The 14437-nt window shown below is 44.6% G+C and overlaps 1 protein-coding gene across 1 annotated transcript in view; it reads left to right on the top strand.

Annotated features, from left to right (window-relative positions):
• The window catches only part of LOC112117389 (cytosolic phospholipase A2 gamma-like), a 49023-nt gene extending 35011 nt beyond the window's left edge, over window positions 1-14012 (top strand). The window contains 6 exon segments of the mRNA XM_029912601.1: window positions 1302-1340; window positions 2415-2534; window positions 4907-5002; window positions 7646-7800; window positions 9177-9345; window positions 13846-14012. Coding sequence (XP_029768461.1) covers window positions 1302-1340; window positions 2415-2534; window positions 4907-5002; window positions 7646-7800; window positions 9177-9345; window positions 13846-14012 — 746 coding nt within the window.
• Window positions 14013-14437: the final 425 nt, after the last annotated feature.

The raw sequence follows: 14437 nt of genomic DNA, 5'->3' as shown, positions 1-14437 counted from the left end.
CAACTCCTGGTGAATACAGATCCAAACCCCCTTGGATCTTAAAACAAGGAGAAATCAATCTGGTTCTTAAAAAGAAGGCTTTTAATTAAAGAAAAAGGTAAAAATCATCTCTGTAAAATCAGTATGGAAAATAACTTTACAGGGTAATCAAACTTAAAGAGCTCAGAGGACCCCCCTCTGTCTTAGGTTCAAAGTACAGCAAACAAAGATAAACACTCCGGTAAAAGGTACATTTACAAGATGAGAAAACAAAGTAAATCTAAGACGCCTTGCCTGGCTTTTACTTACAATTTTGAAATAAGAGAGACTTGTTTAGAAAGATGGGGAGAACCTGGATTGATGTCTGGTCCCTCTCAGTCCCAAGAGCGAACAACCCCTTAAACAAAGGGCACAAAACAAAAGCCTTTCCCCCCCCCAAGATTTGAAAGTATCTTGTCCCCTTATTGGTCCTTTGGGTCAGGTGTCAGCCAGGTTACCCGAGCTTCTTAACCCTTTACAGGTAAAAGGATTTGGAGTCTCTGGCCAGGAGGGATTCCATAGCACTGTACACAGGAGAGCTGCCACCCTTCCCTTTATAGTTATGACACATGCCTACACATGGAAGATGTGGGTATTATATTCCTCGGATCACTGGCCTGATTCACCTCTCCCATACCAGGCTTAACCCAGTTCAACCCAGTTAAATTGGACAAACCCCCTGCAAGGAACAGAGTTTCTTGTAGTTACTTCTCTGTCTCAATTGCCTGACAGATGGAGGTGAACTTTCCTTTACCTCTGTAGGTCCAGGACCAGCTGGGTGATGCTAAGCAGTGGTAGTTGCATTTATCCTAGAATGCCCAAAAGGCGTCCTCAGAGTTTAGTCAGCAAGAAGCAGCTCAAAGCTGAAACTGGTTGATATTTCAGTATGTGTGGGGAATATTCCCCTGTCCTTCTCTGTTTGCACCTCTGGAGAAACCCATGATTGTGGGTTTGGCAGCATGGCTGAAAGGAGTTTCTTGTGGGCTCCTTGTTCCATCGCAGTCCTGCACCACATGGGAACGTCAACCATTGTGACCCCAACATTCTGTTAAGAGTTGGCCTGGGTGGAGTTGTGCTAGGTACTGAGGATGTTTCAGATTGATGCAAGAAGATGCTGCAGGGTGGGACCAAAGAGGGGGCTGATGGAGTCAGGTTGACAGGTGAGGAAAATGCTGCTAATGTTTGAATTTCAGACAGGCTGGCAGACGCAGGCTTTGGGTGTTAGGAGGCCAGAGAATCAGTAACTACATAATTCTAACTGGTGGTTTGATTGTTTCTTGCAGAAAACACATCAGAAATGGCCATGCCTCCACTTGGAGGAGGTAAGTCATTATATAGCTGGATATACAGGTTGTCATTCACAGCCTTTATTAACTACCACCCCTCCCCCCCCCAGCTCTGCCATGCCACATGACAGTCTATTCTTTAATGATGGGATTTTCAGAAGAATGTAAAATTTAATGGAAGTTGAATTCCTACCTCCCTGAGGTTTGCTTGATAATTGTAGCTCCAGTCCTTCAAGATGCTGATGAATAACTTTAGCATCAATGGTGGGATTTTTTAAAATGAGCCTAATGGAATTAGGTGCCTGACTTCCATTAAATTTCAATAGAAGTTGGGTACCTAAATCCTAGATCTATAGGGTGAAATCCATAGGGAATACACTTCTACCTGGCATGCACATTTATCTCTACAGGGCTCAAGTTGTTTTCACATCAGCACTAGAACGCATTGAAAAGTGTTTTCTGCGAGAAGTTGGGGAAGGTTCAGACAATAAACCAAAACTGAGGCTGATTTTTTCTGGATATGGTAAAACATTTCAGTTTTTGGTAAAATGTATGAGAGAAAAAATGCTCATTTTCAAAGTGAAAAAAAAAATAAAATAAAACAAAATAATTTATGTGAAACCAAACCAGTGAATACAGTTTATTGTGTTACACAAGAGGTCAGACTAGTTGACTGCAGTGGTCTCTTCTGGCGTTGGAATATATCAATGGATTATTTTAATCAAAATTTGTGTTTTCAGTTTTTCATCTGAAAACTAATTCTTTTTAACCAAAATTCCAATTTGGTTGAACAGTCATTTTTAATAAAATAAATAAATACATAAAATTTGAGGAGTCCTGGTCAGCCCCAGGTAGCTCGCACCGTAAGCTAGGTGCCATTGGAAGGTGAGTTCTAACCATTACACTCCTTCTACTGAAGTGTGGCCTGATGTTCTAGGACACCAGGTCAAACAGATTCAGCAGCCAGGTGTCTGACCCTACACTGGCTGTTTCATCCCTGCTTTCAAGAGACTTGGGCACTGAGGACATGAGTCTTTCCTCTCTCCACATCTGGGTGCTCACAGGATAAACAGCTGCCTGTTGGCCACATTATGTTCTCTTTCCTCCCAGGTACTCATTGCACTTGTACACATTGTTGGAGTGCCCTCCTCCTCCTGGAGTTTCACGGTCATGCCTCAGCTGGGGAAGACTGCGAGGGAGTCTTTGGGAAGCTGAAGGAAGTCCTGAAAGGCAAGTGGACCAGCGAAACTAGATTTACTAGATGTCCCTGTGTCTAATCATTTAAAATGGGATTTTCAAATGGGTCTAAAGTTGACTTCCTTAGGCACCTTAGGTAATCCCAATTATCAGGTGAATGAATTGCTGCCTGCTTGGTTCCATGACAACATAACAATATTTTCACAAATGCCCAGGGCTGTTCCAGTACACGCAGGCTGAGGTTTTCAAAAGGGCCTAAGGGAGTTAACAGCCCAAATCCTGTTGCCTTTCCAGGGAGCTGGCACTGAAACTGCCTTCACACCCCTTTGAAAATCCCTGTGCCCCTGAACACATCTGAAGCTTGTCCCAAATCTAACCTAATTTCACCCATTATTTAAGCAGAACACAAGGGCAAGAATTCCTACCAGAAGTGTTGTGAAATGAGTGAGACCTGGAGTTCAAAGACCTTGGCAGCAAGAATGGAGGAGTGTGCTGAATTCGGCAGGATTTTTGAAACAGAACATGGAGGCAAGTTTTATAGAAATATTTTGTCACTTAGACGGGGCTTTTCAAAGAAAGCCAGCCTCTTGACTTTCCGAATTATTGCTCCAGAGGTGGGAACAAAGAACCAGATGTGTCCTAAAAGGAAGAACATTCGTAATTTAACAATTTCTCTGCATAATTCATCATTCTGAGTGTTTCAGCTCTTTCTTCTACTGTTCCCTCCACTCCCCGTCATTTAAAGGGGAAAACAGAGAGAGTTCTGATAATTCTTCTGGTAAAAATAACTAGGAGTACTTGTGGCACCTTAGAGACTAACACATTTATTTAAGCATAAGCTTTTGTGGGCTAGAACCCATTTCATTGGATGCATGCAGTGGAAAATACAGTAGGAAGATAGATAGATAGATAGATAGATAGATAGATATACACAGAAACCATGAAAAAATGGGTGTTGCCATACCAACTATTACGAGTGTAATCAGTTAAGGTGGGCCATTGTCAGCAGGAGATTAAAAAAAAATGTAGTGATAATCAGGATGGCCCATTTCCAACAATTAACAAGAAGGTGTGACTAACAGTAGGGGGAATAGTTCTACTTTGTGTAATGACCCATCCACTCCCAGTCTTTATTCAAGCCTAATTTAATGGTGTCTATTCCCAGTGATTTAGATTTTTGAATTTGGCTTGGTACAATTTGGTTTTTAATTTTTCCTATTTTTAATTGCTTTAAATTTTCACAGCTGTGGGAAATTGTGGGGAGAGAGACTATAATTTAATGGCAGCAGATGCAGAGAGTCAGCAAATAAAAGCTTTATAAATAGTTAAAATGCAAACTGTCGACATCACATTAAAAATATACAAAGTTAATATCCTCAAATCAACAAATCTCACCTGTTTTTACAATTCACTTGCTACTCCTAACTTTCCTAGGCACTTTTGAAAATCCAACTCGGCACCTATCTGCATCTTTAGGTGCCTAAATACTTTCAAAACTCTTACCCTTAGATTTCAGATAAGAACATAAGAACTGCCTAATGGTCTGAACGATGGTTCATCTGGCCCATTATCCTGTCTCCGACAGTGGCCAGTCCCAGACCTTAGAACAGGCCAATTTTGGAGAGATCCACCCCTGATTTTCCCTCCAGGCTTCTGGCAGGTAGAGGTTTAGGGTTACACTAAGCACGGGCTTACACACCTGATCATTTTAGCGAATATCATTTGACCTATCTTCCATGAACTTATCTAGTTGGGTTTTTTTTAAGCCATTTGTATTTTGACCATCACAACATTCCATGGCAATGAGTTCCACAGGTTAATTGTGCATTGTGTGCAAAAACTATTTCCTTTTGTTTGTATTAAACCTGCTGCCTACTAATTTCAGCCACTCTTCACCCCTGCCCACTCACTCCATAACCCCCTTGTTCCATGCACATGTGCTACTCTCGCCTCACACTCCATCCTCATTCCATGTCCTGTCATACTACAGATGCTCCTGAGTTATGTCTATGTAAATGCAAAGAAACTTCCATTTTCAGTGGGGGCTACAACCACTCCTAATGGCCCAGCACAAAGGAGAACCTGCATCATGATGTTCTGGCAGCACAGGCTCTGTCAGTCAGTCTGGGAGCTAGAAAACCAGACAGGCACACCCTGTTCTTCTGAGTCCAGCAGCCCCAGGGGAAGAATCCCCTCTGTGTTTATTGAAATTATTCTACAAGGGGCACTACGCTACCTCAGTGCCTTTGGATCAACAAATACCCATCTCTGTCCCTACTCACACGTACTAAAAACTGAGGGGGGAAAAAGGAAGAACATGTCTACAGATTTCCTCTAGTTATTTGTTTTTACTTATTTTCAGCTTTGATTTTTATTTTTATTAATTTATTTATTTTCCTTAACAGGAAGTGTATCGAGTGCATGTCAATTGTTTTGGAAAATCTGTATCTGTATCTTCCACTGGAGATGGGGGAGCACCCATAACTTTCTGTACAAATGTCGTAAGCAAAATGCATTTGAATTGTACTTTCCACATGTATGTACATCCATGGGGTGAATTGCTCTCTTTTTCAAGGTTCTGTTTTGGCAGTGAATAGATTAAACAGAAAGGAATGAGAAAAGGGCAGTTGTGTTGTATAATAGGCTGCAGGGGGCAGCAGCAGGTGAGAACATAAGAATGGCCATACTGGCTCAGACAAATGGCCTTCAAGTATAATGGGCACTAAGGGCAGCAGAGGTTGGGGGTGGGGAAGGGGTGCTATACTGTATAATGGGCACTAGAGACAGCAGAGGGTGGAGGTGGGGAAGGGGCAGCTGTATAGTATAATGGGCATTAGGGGGTGGCAGAGGTTGGGTGTTGGGAAGGGAAGGTGATACGGTATAATGAGCAATAGGGGCAGCAGAGGGGTGGGCATGGGAGGGGATGACTATACTATAGCCAATAAAGAGCTTTGAAGATAGTGTCATGAAAATTATCACAAATTCTGTATTTGGTAATCCCTATTGCCATATTACCCTAGTACCCCATGACAGGTAAAAATTTCCTTCTAGACAGAGACCTCTTATTATTCCCTTTGAACCAATGGAGAACAGAGGTACAAAAATGAGAAATGACTTTTTCAAGGTCACAGAGGGAGGATGTTGAGGACTATGACAATTATCACAGACCTACAAACATTCTTGTGCACGAGAGAGCATAAAAGTAGCAGTAAAAAGGGAATTTCTGTTTTTTGTTCCAACAAACTTTTTTGAATATTTTTTAATTTGCATTATCCACTCACGGCTATTTGAGAGCCAGTGTGGAAACATACTTTACAAGGCTTTATTAGAAGGATATTACAAGGAGTCCACGTTTATCTGTAAGGCCTGGTCCACACTAACCTCCCACTTTGAACTAAGGTACGCAAATTCAGCTATGTTAATAACGTAGCTGAATTCGAAGTACCTTAGTCCGAACTTACCGCGGGTCCAGACACGGCAGGCAGGCTCCCCCGTCGATGCCGCGCACTCCTCTCGCCGAGCTGGAGTACCGGCGTCGACGGCGAGCACTTCCGGGATCGATCCCAAAAGATCGATTGCCTGCCGCCGAACCAGGAAGTAAGTGTAGACCTGCCCTTAGGCATGAGGTGCTCTCTGGAGCTGGTCAACATTTCTCAAATGATATATTCATTGTGAGTAGAAAATGGCCATTTTCTAAACTCATCTTTTTCACAGAAAAAAACGTATCAAAATTTTCTGGGGAATTATTGTATTGAAATCTCTGTCATTGTTGTTCATGAAAAACAGAAAATGAATCCGCTTCCATCCCTGTGGAATGAAACAACTTTGAAATTTCAACAGTTTTGGGGAGGTGGAAGAAATTACTTTTTTTCAGTTTTTGACCAGCTCTAATTGACTTTTTGAGTGTTCATGAGAAGTAAATAAAAGGGACTAAACGCAACTGAAGGGAATGTGGGGCTTTTTTTGAATACATGATTGTCAATGCATTGTTACTGTGGTTGCCCCACTCTGTTGTGAGCTAGTGTCAAACCAAACGTTAGTCGTGCTTGGTTCTAGTATGATTCTGAATTTTCCCTGACTCAGAACTTCTTAATAAGTCATCCAGGATTCTCCTAAAATGGATACTTATCAAATGCTGGTTTGAATATGTGTTAATAGATGATGCCCATGTGCTACTGAGCCAGTTTAGAGGCTAATTTCTCAAAATTAAAGCTGAGGTTTTCAAAGTGGCTAAGGGCAAGATTTTGGTGCCTAAAGATACGGACAGACATCTGAGGTTAATGGGAGTTCGACACCCAGACTCAGATTGTTAAAGGTATTTAGATGTTGCTGTACTCAGTGTTGCAACATGTGACTGATCTGTCAATGGGGTTTTGGCTCCTAAGTGCCTAAATCCCTTTTTAAAATTGAGATGTAGTCTCCTAAATCTGTTAGGCACCACGCACAGCAGCACCTAAATATCTTTAACATTCTGGGACCTGGGCACTTTTGAAAATCCCATTGGGCATCTCTGTATCCTTTGGCACCGACCCACCTTTGCAAGTCTGCCCCCTAGTGGTAATTACAGAAGCACCCAGCAGGTTAGGCACCTAACTCCCACTAATTTCAATTGGAATTAGGTACCTGCCAGTGACGAGGATGGGGGCGGTCATGCATAACAATTAGAACAGGAGTCGGGCCTAGGGGTTACAGCAGGCACCAGTAGCTGGAATCAGAGCTGAGGGTCAAAGCCAAAGTCAGAGGCTAGGAATCAGAGCCAGTTACCTGCAGCAAGGCAAGGTGGGCGCAAGGCTGAGGACATGGTAGGAGCAGGAACTCTCACAGCCATGGGTTATAAGAACAGGTCTGCAGATTTCCACAGCCAGTCGGGTGCTTGGGCTAATCAGGTGACTCAGTGGGGGCCCAGCTGTGCTCATTAGACTGCCAAGAGGTTAAGCTAGCATGTAAGCAGACTAGCTGCAGGTCCTTACTCCTGACAGTGCCTAACCTGGTTAGGTTCCTTTGGAAATCCCACTAGGAGTTTATCTGCCAGTTTAGGCACCTTTGAAAATTCACATGGCATTCAGGAGGATTTGGGCACCTACCTCACTGTGACCCATTGGAAAAATCACAGCCTAAAACAATACTTGGATGCACTTTCGCAGGTGATGCTAAATCCACTGGCTTGGATAAGGATGAAGTCATCAACCTGATCGATGCCGGCATTGGCATAAATTCCGCTTACCCTCTTGTTCTGCGTCCAGAGAGGAAAGTGAAACTGATCCTTTCCTTTGACTTCAGCAGTAAGGATCCTTTCAAGGTAACTATTGTTATTTATTGTGATGTCACTCAAAGCCCCATTCAGGATTAAGAATCCATTGCCCAGGGCACTGCACAAATAGTCAGGACTTGACCCATGACACAATGAGGTTACACTGTAGTTAGCAGCAGTAATTTGGATTCCCTGAAGGTGCTGTGTGGATCACAATTTGAAATGTGTGGACGTATAGGATATACTGGGAATATCTACATTATTCTCTGCCAAGGTCGCTTGTGTTTGGGATAAGGGAGTGTGATCGACCATGAGCGACTCAGTGTGACCTCTCTTTCCCTTTGGATGTTATGGATGAAGAGGAAATTCCTTGAAGTTCAGTTTTACTCAGTGTACAAAATGGAAACTGCTTACTTCAAAGGTGTGCCTTTGTGTGTATCACAGTCCTATCTGATGACTGGAATGGTAATCAATAGGTTTGAGCACTTTTTATTTGTTTAGTACCTACAGAAACAAGTTTCAAAGTAGCAGCCATGTTAGTCTGTATCTGCAAAAAGAACAGGAGTACTTGTGGCACCTTAGAGACTAACAAATTTATTTCAGCATAAGCTTTCATGGGCTGCAGAAGTGTTAGTCTCTAAGGTGCCACAAGTATTCCTGTTCTTTTTGCGGATACAGGCTAACACGGCTGCTACTTTGAAACCTGTCATTATGCAAGGCACTGCATTTAGCCGTATGGAGTGGAAATCCATCAACTTCATGAAAACTGAAGAAGTGAGCTGCAGCCCACGAAAGCTTATGCTGAAATAAATTTGTTAGTCTCTAAGGTGCCACAAGTACTCCTGTTCTTTTTACAGAAACAAGAGCGCTCTAGCAGGAGGAGATGGGGTCAATAGAAATGTGAACTGAGTTCCAAAAGTCAGTTAGAACTCTGCAAGCTCACTAAACTCAGCCTCACATATCACCATAAGTGATATTGTCTCCCTCTAGTGGCCACAGTTAGAGATTTTGTTTGAATTTGTAAAAACAAAAAAAATAACAACATTGGTGCTTTTTGAGCTGATGTCTGGGTTGGATTCCTGCTTGTTACTTTGAGCTGAAGTTTTCAAGGCCACCTAATGGACTAATTTCAATGCAGACTGGGCATTCATAGCCCTTCAGAGGTTTTGAAAAGCTCAGCCACAGACTATGCATTGTTACACAAAGATTTTGGCTACACAGATATAGGAACAGGGTCATGTGTGGTTTCCATTGGAGGCCTTCTATTTGTCAGTTCCTTAAGGGCTCTTTGGAATGTTTCCATACCATAGGTTAGCCATATTTTTAAGTCTCTAGCCTGGACATATTAGTGGAATCACATTTTATTAGTGGAGATGGTAATTTTTTATTTATTTATTTTAAAATCACTTTTCCCTCCTTCCCAGACCATCAAAAAAACTGCTGAGTACTGTGAGGCAAATAACATCCCATTTCCCAAGATAGACCCAGAAAAGCTGAAGGACACAGATACCCCTTCCAGTTGCTACATCTTCAGAGGGAAGGACGTTCCCACTGTCATGCACTTCCCGCTCTTCAACAAGGAAAATTGTCCAGGTAACTTAATTGTACACCTCTTCTAAAAGTCTATAGGCTAGATTCACAAAGAGACTTAGGCACCTCATTGCCAGTTTACCCAATGAAATGTTAGGATAAGGCCTCACTGGGAATCACAAAACCCCTGCTCCACTGCCACCAGACACCGTAGGTGCCTAAATTTGCTCAGTGCTTAAGTTTTTGCAGGAAAGTTCACTCAGTGCCTATGTGTCAGTCTCTGGGCATGTCCACTGCAGCCCAATCCCGGCCTCCAGAAGCCTCTGGTGCCTGCTGGATCGGGCCCCACACGTGTGCTCCGACAAATGCAGGGGAGAGAGGCCCTCTCTCATGACTATTAGCGCAGGGGTTACAGCAGTCACCGAGGATGTGGAGGGCCCTGGTTCAAGTCCCCGCTTTGCCTGAGGGTGAGAAGGGATTTCATCTGCTACTTGTTAGCTGAGCTCCCACTGAGCTGTGGGATATTCTGATGTAAGGCTGCATCAGCCTCCCCTCTTGAAGCTGTTACACTTTGGATAAATAATTGGAGAGTCAGCAGAGTAGAGGGACTGGGCCCCTCACAGCCTGTGTAAGATCTGTAACCACCAGGCTAAAGAGTCTTTGTCTCCACAGCTGAGAACCCCAAGTAAAGACAGGCGCCTCCTTCCAGCCCTGACTTGAATCATAGAATCATAGAATATCAGGGTTGGAAGGGACCTCAGGAGGTCATATAGTCCATCCCCCTGCTCAGAGCAGGACCAATCCCCAACTAAATCATCCCAGCCAGGGCTTTGTCAAGCCTGACCTTAAAAACCTCTAAGGAATGAGATTCCACCACCACCCTAGGTAACCCATTCTAGTGCTTCACCACCCTGCTAGTGAAAAGGTTTTTCCTAATGTCCAACCTCCACTGCAACTTGAGACCATTACTCCTTGTTCTGTCATCTGCTACCACTGAGAACAGTCTAGATCCATCCTCTTTGGAACCCCCTTTCAGGTAGGTGAAAGCAGCTATCAAATCCCCCCCTCATTCTTCTCTTCTGCAGACTAAACAATCCCAGTTCCCTCAGACTTTCCTCATAAGTCATGTGCTCCAGCCCCCTAATCATTTTTTTTGCCCTCTGCTGGACTCTTTCCAATTTTTCCACATCCTTCTTGTAGTGTGCGGCCCAAAACTGGATACAGTGCTCCAGATGAGGCCTCACCAATGCTGAATAGAGGGGAATGATCACGTTCCTCGATCTGCTGGCAATGCTCCTACTTATACAGCTCAAAATGCTGTTAGCCTTCATGGCAACAAGAGCACACTGTTGATTCATATCCAGCTTCTTCTCCACTGTAAACTCTAGGTCCTTTTCTGCAGAACTGCTGTCTAGCCACTCGGTCCCTAGTCTGTAGCAGTGCATGGGATTCTTCCGTCCTAAGTGCAGGACTCTGCGTTTGTCCTTGTTCAACAAGGACTTGGCTGCTGAACTCCCTCAGTGCTTAGCACATACCCCTCTCCTGGTCTTCTCTCATGGATTAGTTTAGGCCGGTCCCAGCCTAGTGTGCTGGCTTTCATGGATCACTTTCCAAGGAACCTGTCTCTCTTCATTCATGCACAGGGAGCCTGGGCACCTAACTCAGCCTTTGTGAATCCCAGTGATTTTCTAGGGGTCTAAAACTTAGGCACCATAACTCTCAGTGTCCCAACACCTGAAGTCCGCTGTGAATCTAGCCTCATGAGTCTGGATCGCTGATTTAAAGGGAGCTACTCCTGATTGACATTGGTGAAAATGAGCAGAGGAGCTCAAATATTGCCACCATCCACCATCTAGCCCTCTTTCCTGACTCTGACAGTGGCCAGCACCATATGAGTCAGAAGGAGGGGCACGAAGCACTGTAATAAATAATTCTGAATAAAACTTTCCCAGAAAATTAGCTTATGTATGGACTGACGCAGGGAGGTTTATATCTTTTACATTATATTTTAATTCAGTCTGATATAATCATGGATTTATAAATAATATCCCACCCTTCCTACAATCCTATTGAGAACCAGGCCCTGCTAGTTCTCTGCAGTATTGAGTTCCACAGATCACTCGTGTGCTCTGCAAAACAGTTCCCCATCACCAGTTTTAAATTTTCTGCTTTTCAGTTCATTAAGAGTCACCCCGGGGACAGAAATTAGCCCTTTTGATTCATGCTTTTAAAGCCAAACATGCAAATCTTTATTGATCAATGTTTTAAATTGTTTTATTTATATTTGATCAAAATCAAATGAATTTCTCTGGATTTACACCTTGTGTAATTGAGAGGAGATCATAGAATCATAGAAGATTAGGGTTGGAAGAGACGTCAGGAGGTCATCTAGTCCAATCCCCTGCTCAAAGTAGGACCAACCCCAACTAAATCATCCCAGCCAGGGCTTTGTCAAGCTGGGCCTTTAAAACTCCTAAGGATGGAGATTCCACCACCTCCCTAGGTAACTCATTCCAGTGTTTCACCACCCTCCTAGTGAAATAGTTTTTCCTAATATCCAACCTAGACCTCCCCCACTGCAACTTGAGACCATTGTTCCTTGTTCTGTCATCTGCCACCACTGAGAACAGCCTAGATCCATCCTCTTCAGGTAGTTGAAGGCTGCTATCAAATCCCCCCTCACTCTTCTCTTCTGCTGACTAAATAAGCCCAGTTCCCTCAGCCTCTCCTCGTAAGTCATGTGCCCCAGCCCCCTAATCATTTTCGTTGCCCTCCGCTGGACTCTCTCCAATTTGTTCACATCCTGTCTGTTGTGGGGCCCCCAAAACTGGACGCAGTACTCCAGATGTGTCCTCACCCAGTGCGAAATAATCACTTCCCTCAATCTGCTGGCAATGCTCTTACTAACGCAGCCCAATATGCCGTTAGCCTTCTTGGCAACAAGGACACACTGTTGACTCATATTCAGCTTCTTGTCCACTGTAATCCCCAGGTCCCTTTCTGCAGAACTGCCGCTTAGCCAGTCGGTCCCCAGCCTGTAGCAGTGCATGGGATTCTTCTGTCCTAAGTTCAGGACTCTGCACTTGTCCTTGTTGAACCTCATCAGATTTCTTTTAGCCCAATCCTCCAATTTGTCAAGGTCATTCTGGACCCTATCCCTACCCTCCAGCATATCTACCTCTCCCCCCAGCTTAGTGTCATCCGCGAACTTGCTGTGGGTGCAGTCCACCCACCATCCAGATCATTAATGGCATGAGTAGGCCACCTTCAGCAGGTAGTGGAAAGGAGGCATAACTCATGTCACTTACACTGCCTTTTAGCCTGTCGACATGTGAATTACATGAGATACAGACTTGTTTGGACTCAGTGGACAGATTCAGCTTTGACCTGCTGCACTGTAAATGCAAATGCAGATCCTCAAAAGGATTTAACTCCCATCAACCTTACAGCTGCCCAGCAAACAAAGGTAGCTGGCAGATTACTCTGCATTTTCCCTAGTTTTCAAAGGGAAGGGAAATAAAGTAGATAAACTGAAAGAGTTGGGAAGGGGGAACTCACCAGTAAAGCACCTCCTTGTGGCCAGGGGTGGCATAGCAGCTCTCTCCCCATCTACAGCCCCCAGCTGATGGCCGCTCTGGTGGACATAGGCACCGACTTCCCCTCTGCCCGGTGGGTGCTTGACCCTTGCCCCACCCTGCCCCCTTCCTCCAAGTCCGCGCCCCCCATTCCACCCCTTCTCCCAAATCCCCACCCCCCACCCCTTCTACACCTCCTCCCCTGAGTGTGCCACATCCCCTCTCCTCTCCCTTCCTCCCAGAAAGTCCTAAGCGCCACCAAACAGCTGTTAGGTGGGGGGGGAACAGTGGGAGGGAGGGGGAGGTGCGGGAACGCAGCGTGCTCGGTGGGGGAGGAGAAGGAGGCAAGGAGGGGGGAGCTTGGCTGCCGTTGGCTGTGGAGCACCCGATACGTTTTTCCCCGTGAGTGCTCCAGTCCCGGAGCACCCATGGAGTTGGCACCTATGCTGGTGGATCACCTTTTCCCAGGACATGTCCCTTCAGCCAGGTCACAATGTAAATCCACCCCTTTCAGGTACCAGGGTCCCACAAATAAAAGTCCATTGTTCTTGTATCACGTCTCTGGCACCAAATCTGAGTCCTAGGGACCGTGCACAACCTTGCCCCATGGCTTCCAGGCAATCTTGTCCCCTTCCCAATCACTTCATGCCATTTTCTCCAGTGTCTAAGGCTAGTTACACTCTGGAATGGCTTCCAAAGGATGTAGTGGAATCACCATAGAAGATTTTAGGAACAGCTTGGACAAACGCCTGTCAGGGATGGTGTAGGTTCACTTGCTCGTGTGTCAGCACAGGAAGCTGGACTTAGTGACCTCTTGAGGTCTTTTCAGCCTGACATTTCTATGATTCTATGAAAACCTCAGGAGTTGGCCATGTTGTTCCCCTGCCTCTTTAGGTACCTGGATTCTATGCTTCTGGAATCTGTAAAAGTGTAAAACAGTACCACTGTTTTCCTCTCTTTGGCACTTACTCACCCCTTTTATTTCTAGGTAAAATACATGACTTCAGAGAGAGGTATTCCACCTTTCATTTTTCCTACAAAGAGGATGATGTCAAAGAACTCCTCAAAAGAGCGAAGATGAACGTATCCAACAACAAGGAGAGGATTCGGGAGGAGATCCAGCAGATTGTGTCCTCCTCCACCAAGAAGTTTTAAAACCATGTCTCTGTTTTGCTCGTGTTCAAGAAGGACAGAAAATCTGAGCCTGGACCTGAGCGGCAATGTGACTATTTCAAACCTAAATGCAGTAGAAGGAGTTAGTTTCCCTGGGTTAGATTCACAAAGGGATTTAGGAACCTATCTGCCACTTTAGGTGCCTCATTCTCACATTTAGGCACCCCTGGGATTCACAAAACTCTTGTTCAGCTGCTGCGAAATCCTGTAGTGCCTAAACTCCCTTGGCACCTAAGTTGTTGCAATGAAATATCCTTAGATGCCTATGTTTCAGCCTCGGGGCATGTGCACTGCAGCCACCATCTTGGTGTCCAGGTTCCTAAACCCCAGAGTGATTCCTGACCTGTGAAAGACAGGCGTTCCTCTGCCTACCTCACCAATGGAGCCTGAGCCGTGATGTGAGAAGG

Source organism: Terrapene carolina, unplaced genomic scaffold (assembly GCF_002925995.2).
Source record: "Terrapene carolina triunguis isolate 2854851 unplaced genomic scaffold, T_m_triunguis-2.0 Scaffold233, whole genome shotgun sequence".
NCBI lineage: Eukaryota > Metazoa > Chordata > Testudines > Emydidae > Terrapene > Terrapene triunguis.
The sequence above is the reverse complement of the archived record's forward strand: the minus strand, read 5'-3'. Positions and strand labels throughout refer to the sequence as shown.